At 21.0% G+C, this 7760-nt stretch overlaps 1 protein-coding gene across 1 annotated transcript; it reads right to left on the bottom strand.

Annotated features, from left to right (window-relative positions):
* Positions 1-5745: 5745 nt before the first annotated feature.
* Positions 5746-7448, bottom strand: LOC124932275 (serine carboxypeptidase-like 40). Its single transcript, XM_047472893.1, has 7 exons — positions 7373-7448; positions 6949-7226; positions 6608-6871; positions 6391-6509; positions 6174-6272; positions 6002-6107; positions 5746-5937 (listed from the first exon to the last, which is right to left on the bottom strand). The coding sequence occupies exons 1-7, from the start codon at positions 7446-7448 to the stop codon at positions 5779-5781; spliced, it is 1101 nt and encodes a 366-aa protein (XP_047328849.1). The 3' UTR covers positions 5746-5778.
* Positions 7449-7760: the final 312 nt, after the last annotated feature.

Genomic DNA, 7760 nt, shown 5'->3' with positions numbered 1-7760 from the left:
ATATTTTTTTATATTATAAATAATATTGTTTATTATTATAAATTATTGTATTGTTATTATTTAATAATTAATGTAATTTTAATTAAAATATATAAAGTTAATTATAATGTAAATGATAAATTATGTTTATTTAATTTAAATATTATTAATAAATATAATAAAATAAACTAAAATTAAAATATTATTTATAATATAAGTAAATATAAAAATTAATAATTTATAAAATTACCATTATAAAAATAAATAAATATTTTTTAATTAAAATATTGAACTATTTAAAATTATCACTATTAAAAATGATTATATATAATAATAATAATATTATTATTATTATTAAATTTAAATAAAATATATTTAATATATTATATAATAATAAATTTTATATAATACTAATAAATAGTATAATGATAAATTAAAAATTAAATGATATAAAAATAGTATTGTACCTAAGGTAAGGGACTAGTTACTATGGTAAGAGACTAGTTACTATTTTATACCAAATATCGGATGATTTTCCAAAGTAAACTTCATTTTTCCAAACTAACCTAGTTTACTATTCAAACTCAGTTTTTTTTTTTTACATTTAAAATTTATTATATATAAACTAAATTATCAATATTTTGATATATATTTTAAATTATTATTTATATAAATTAAATTATTTATATTTTGATATATATTTTAAATTATTATTTTTATAAATTTAATTATTTATATTTTGATATATAATTTAAATTTAATTATTTTTTATAAATTTAATTATTTATATTTTAATATATATATAATTATTATTTATATAATGTAATAAATATTAAATAATTCTAATAAATAATTAATAAATACTAATAAATTTAAAATATTTTAACCATAATAATATAATAATTAAATATTCATAAAAATATTTTTTAATTAATCAATTATTTATTAAATATAATAACAAGATTACCATATTTTATATATTTTTATGGTTAAAATATGGTAATCTTGTTATTATATTTAATTAAAAATGTTATTATATTTAATAAATAATTGATAATTTAAAACGTTTTTATGAATATTTAATTATTATATTGTTATGGTTAAAATATTTTAAATTTATTAATATTTATCAATTATTTATTATAATGCTAAAGGGAATATTTATTACACTATATAAATAATAATTGAAATGTAAATATATATATATATTTATTAAAATATAAATAATTAAATTTATAAAAAATAATTAAATTTAAATTATATATCAAAATATAAATAATCAAATTTATAAAATTACTAATTTAAAATATATATCAAAATATAAATAATTTAATTTATATAAATAATAATTTTAAATATATATTAAAATATAAATAATTTAATTTATATATAATGAATTTTAAATGTAAAAAAAAAAGAAATAAAAAAAACTGAGTTTGAATAGTAAACTAGGTTAGTTTGGGAATGAATGAATAAATTAGGTTAGTTTGGGAAAGTGAACGCCAAACAATGTTACATTGGAAAACCATCCCCAAATATGAGGTATAAATTTTATATGGGTATAAATTTATACAAATAGTAAAAATGTAAAAACACCATTTTAAAACACTATACTATACTAATAGTGTGTAGTACCTTTTTTTACCACCAACCAAACTACAAACCAAAGCACCCTTTCTCTATATGTACATTTAAAATTTATAGTCCTTTAGATTAATATAATTAAAATTTTAATTCAAACTTAAAATTTTACAATTATAAAGAAGCATAAATTTAAATATAATTGTAAACTAAATAAATTATTATTATTTAAAATTTATGATTTTAAGATTTTATAAGTTTATAAATCATTTGAATTTTAAGTTTTTATACTATTTTATAGAAAAAAAAGTAAATTTATATTTACATATTAAAAATATTTTATTTATTCAAATAATTAAATTAATATAATTAATTTTATAATTATGACTTCTTAGTGTTATTAGTTTGTTATTGTTTTTAAAATAATTTTATATTTAATTATATATATATTATAATAATATATTAATATAACAATTTTAATCAAACTTGAAATTTATAAATTCATACTTATCCAACTATTTTAAGTAAATTCGATTTTGCCTGCATATTATTTAACTTGAATGATTCCTATTCTATTATGGAGTTATTTAGAATTATTTTGTTTATTAATGACCTCCTTAAATTAGAGAATTTTAATATATAAAAAAATCAAACAAAATACAACATGACTCTTAACAAAATAATTTGTATAATTACTTTTTCTATATTAATTAATATATATATATATATATTAATTTACATATTAAGTATTCTAAATTTATTTATTTATTTAATTTGTGCAAAATTTAATTTTGAAATAACTAATTACTTTCACACTTAAAATATAATATTTAACATAAAATCAATATCCAACATTCAATTTTATGTCCATTATTATGGATTTATGCTAGGTATTATTTATTCATATCCCTTTGAATTATTGATTTTTTTTAAATGAAATTCAAGATATTTAATATTTTAAGTAAGAGATAAAGTATGGAGTTTTGATTTGATTTGATGATTGATATAATGAAATCTTTATTATAAATAACTTATCTAATACATTTGGATAGACAATTCTATAGAAATTTATAATACACCCAAATATTGAAAATGGAGATGAATAAGAAATAAATATATATTGAAACAAGGTCGGACTCCTTTAAGGAAATATGTACTATAACGTCCTTCAAATTGAAAACAAATTAAATCTTATATAATAATTGTTATAAAGAACATGTTTAATTATAAGTAACGAACATATCATTCATTATTTGTATTATACCGTCCATAACGAATATATATATATATATATTCTTTAATCGAAAAAATTGTTGAAAACTAAAATAGTACAAAAATTATACACAATCAATTTGTGAGAGTTTTATTCGAAAATAAAAATGAATCTTAATTTAGAGAATATATATTTGAGTTGTCTCAACTGTTATAAAAAAAAAAAAAATATATATATATATATATATATATATATATATATATATATATATATATATATATATATATATATATATATATATATATTATCTTTATAGGTCTTATTATGTAAATAAAAATTAGAGGTTAATTATTTATAATTTTATTACCAAGGTTAGTTGATGCTACTTATAAGAGGCAATACCTGTATCCATTAAGCAGGGCTGTTTAAATTTTGGGGCCTTAAAATAGTAATTTTTTTAAATTTTAATTAATAAAATAAAATATAAATAATTAATATAAAGAGATAAAAAAAAGTTATTTTTATAATATATATTTAATATTAAAGGAGAAAAAAAAGGAAAAAATAATATTAATAATATAATATTATTAAATATAAAAAAATGGGGGCCCTATAAAGTGGGGGACCCTATGCAAGCAAGTGCATTGGTTGCCTTACCCCAGGGTCGGCCCTGCCATTAAGGCACCACCACTTGTACAAAGAGAAAAAATTAACAAATAAGGAGGGTAATCCTTCACTATTGTGTATAGGTGTCATTTTATTAGTGGAATACACACTCTGCATGTATGGGTAGCATCGAAATAACAATGTTATCAATACATATAGTGTCTTTATCCATTAAGAAAGTGCACATGTATAAAGAGAAAAAATTAACAAATTAGGGAGGTGATGCTTCACTTTTGTGTATAAGTGTCACTTAATGAGTGACATACATGCACTACATGTATTGGTAGCATCGAATTAATGAAGGTGATACTTCACTTTTGTGTATATGTGTGTCATTTTATGAGTGAAATACATGCATTACCTGTATGGTAGCATCGAGATAACAATGTTATCAATACGTGTAGTATTGTATCCATTAAAAAAGTGTCACATGTACAAAGATAAAAAAATTCAACAAATAAAAGAAATGATGTTTCATTTTTGTGTATAGGTATCACTTCATGAGTGAAATACAAACACTACATATATTAGTAGTATCGAATTAATCCTTAAACCCTCAGTGAACTTGACTTTTAATTTTCTATTTTATTTTTCTCAATTTTTCAATATCCTTGCATTGTTATTACATGGTAAATAATTATATACCCCTTTCTCTTTTTACCTTTTTTTTTTATTGCCCCACATATAGATATCATATAGATATAGATACCAAAAATATTTATAAATTAAATATAATCAAATAATAATTAACCGTTTTTTAATTATTTTTTTTTTACTTTCATTAATCAAATTATTTAATTTATTAATTAAAATAATTGTTATTTTTTAAATATTTTATTATTATATTTTAATAGATTTTAGAGTTTGATCTTTTTGATATTAATTATTTGAGAATAAAACAAGTTTTCTATGTAAAAAAAAGTGATTTGTTGTAAAAATTAATTTTTAAATGGCTAATTGCATTATTATCTTTACATTTGGTATCTCATACTCATAAATTAATAATTAAATTATAATATATGTAAAAGTTGATATTTTGGTATTGAATAATGATAGAGATCGAAAAAAATCTTAACAAGAATTTGTAGAGAATGTTGTGTCATATTTTAAGGTTTTAATAAGAGAAAGAATTATTAAAAATTTTAAACCAATTAGAACATGACGCATTATTTTCTACATATTTTTGTCAAGATTTTTTCTGCTCTATATATTTATCTTTAGTATTATTTATATTGGAAAGTATAATTTGATTGATGAGAGGATATCAAATTAGATATTAATTTTTTTTATATAAAATTTTAAAATTTCTAAATGATATAAGCTCAAGGTTTCATATTAGTTTTTAATGGGATTTTACAAAACAAAAAAAAAATCCAAACATTCAATCTTACATCTTTTTATCAATCAAATTGTCCTTTTAAATATATAAAATACTAAACATCTCATTATTTAAATATTTTATTAATTATTGTAAAAAGCAATTAAATAAATAGCCTTTTTAAAAACTAGTTTTTTTTTAATTTTTACATAAACAAAAATTTTATAAAAAAAAAAATATTATTCTTAAATAACCAAACATCAAACAAGCTCTTCAAAAATTACCCAAAAGAAACTCACAATCCAATATTATTTTAAATAAACCAAAGTTTATTTAAAAAATCCACTGATAAACATTATTATTTTCTTATGTGAATATGATAGAATAATACTAAACTTAGTGGGTCGGATTGGGCTTATTTAAATAAACTTTAATTTATTTATAAAATATTAAGTTAATGATTTTTGAATATGTGGATTTTTTCTATAAAAATATTTTTAAAATATTAATATACAATGATAAAATAATTTTTTGACTATGATTTAATTATAAAAAAGCAACCATGATATTTGTTAGAAATCATTCAAATTAGGAGTTGAATACAAATCGATTTGAAAATGAAAAATTTTGAGAGTTTCTATTTACAAGAATATACTATTTTTTCTCAAATTTTATATCCATCTAAAACAGCTCAAACAAAAAAGAAAATATTTATCCGATTTAATTTGTACAAAAGTTGTTTGATTTATTATACTTTAATCACTTAATGTCATATTCCCAATTCATTTAAATTATTCTACCAATCAAAGAAAGATCACACTCTTGATAACTTGTATAAATAAAAATAGTATATGTGACCCTTATTAATAAGTAAATAAATAAGTTTTATTGAAACTAAAATTAATTGATACATCTATATAGAAAAGTAATAGAATAACAAACACTTCATCATCAACCTCTCCCAATATAGAACTATAATAATAATAAATAATAATAATAATATTTATTTAATTATTATTATTTAATTTTGATCTTGGAAAGCTGGAAGAGGTTTTCCCTTGAGGAATGAAGCAATTAGAGTAAGAGCTCTTGCAGGCTCATAACTTGGCACCTCATGTCCTGCTCCTCTAACCGTTGCAAATGTCAAATCTCCTTTATAAACTTGAACATACCCACCAACCTATATATATATATATTTAAATTAATTATTAACAATTAATTAATAATAATAATAATATTAATACCTCTTGGTTGAATACCCAAGGACGCCATTCATTCTTGATGGGTCGTTTCATTGAAGCAATAGAGTATTCACTTGAAGTAACGGGTACCCTTCCATCTACGTCCCCACTGTATTACAAAATATAAAATTTTCAAATAAACCAATATCAAACAAGCTAGGTTTAAAAGTATTACCTGAAGATCCATATGCGAATTCCGCCGGCCATTAGCTCTCTTAACTCAGGAATTACAGTTGATACATAATCCTTAGGGTTATTATAGTGCAGCACATCGCTGTCGTTTACCATAATAATTTTAAACGATCTTTTTTATTTTTAATATATAAGGAAGTTTTAAAATAAAAATGTTTGAAGGGAATATTAAAAATAAAATAACAAAATTTATAATTTACCTGCATGGTTCCCAATCATAAGTTAGGTTAGTGACATTAGCATGGAGGGCTTTTTGGACATGTGGACTATTCAGATAAGTATACGTATATTGGTCAATGCAAGGATCAATATTCCTTATCTGCATTCCACAATTATAAATATTATTTCAAAATTTCCGATTCGACTTATTGTCGTCCCCTCGATTTTGAATTGGAAACGAGAATTTGGACGACTTACAGAGGTTTTCTTAGGAAATAGAGTGATTTGAGAATTTTTGCAGATTGGAGCGTAAATGTTGTAGATATTAAGACCGTCAACAGAAAAAGTATTGGCATCGGATGCATCTACATGCTTTTTGCATTCAATACTGACTTCATCTGCTGAGAAATTGCAGGTTTTCCTAATTTGCTTTCCAAGTTCATCAGAAATTAGTGCATGAGATGCGAAATAATCGTACATCCCAGCGCTATCTGTCGCTTCATTAATCGCAGCATTTCCAATCTTCATTCAAAACACATATTCGATTCAGTTACAGTCTTACAGATGAATTGAATTGAATTGAAATTGATAAAACTGACCATTAATCCTTTGAAGTTTATAAAGCGATTCTTCTTTGCAGATTTGTTTTGTTGAAAAATGGTGTATGCAAGTTGAGGAACGTAATGTCCGGCGTAACTCTCGCCAGAGATGTAGAAATCTCTGGATTTATACTCGGGAAATCTTTCAAGCCAATTCAATAAGAAGATGTAATTGTCGTGCGCGGTTTTTGTATCGCCTACTACTGAGTAATCTGATGTTGTGTTTGAGTATGAAAAACCTACTCCGGTTGGGGATTCCAAAAACAGGACGTTTGCGACTGTGAAGAAACAAACAATGTATTATATAATCTGTAATGGATCTGAAATATGAAATCTGAAGAACGAAAGAGATGATTGATCATATATATATATATATATATATATATATATATATATATATATATATATATATATATATAAATACCTTTATTCCATGCGAATTTGTTGTAAAACAGAGTTTTTCCATCACTGTGAACACGGAAAGCTCCTAGTTCTGTCATGGCTCCAAATGCAAGAGAAGAACAACCAGGTCCTGCAATTTTTATTTAGCTTTATGTAAACTTAAACCAGAATTTATTATTATATAATTGATGAATTTGAAGATAAACGATTGAGAGTGATAAAAAAAATATTAACAAGAAAGAGTGTAGCAATTGTTTGAGTGTATTGAAAATTTTGTAATTATCTTTCACATTAAATTTTGATGTCACATTATCCTATACACTTTTGTTCCTTTCTTATTTTCTTCTCAAATTTTAAAAAGAATTGACGAGATTATGGTACTAATTTAGGTTTTAATAAGCACGAGATTA

This window comes from Impatiens glandulifera, chromosome 1 (genome assembly GCF_907164915.1).
Source record: "Impatiens glandulifera chromosome 1, dImpGla2.1, whole genome shotgun sequence".
NCBI classification, from domain to species: domain Eukaryota; kingdom Viridiplantae; phylum Streptophyta; class Magnoliopsida; order Ericales; family Balsaminaceae; genus Impatiens; species Impatiens glandulifera.
The sequence above is the reverse complement of the archived record's forward strand: the minus strand, read 5'-3'. Positions and strand labels throughout refer to the sequence as shown.

Bases quoted from the DNA above. Each gene is read 5' to 3' on its own strand.
- LOC124932275 (XM_047472893.1), bottom strand. From the start codon at position 7,448: ATGACAGAACTAGGAGCTTTCCGTGTTCACAGTGATGGAAAAACTCTG. The intron at 6,510-6,607 runs GTAAGTCGTCCA...TGTGGAATGCAG, and splicing joins TATTTCCTAAGAAAACCTCT to ATAAGGAATATTGATCCTTG. The intron at 6,108-6,173 runs GTAATACTTTTA...TTTGTAATACAG, and splicing joins ATTCGCATATGGATCTTCAG to TGGGGACGTAGATGGAAGGG.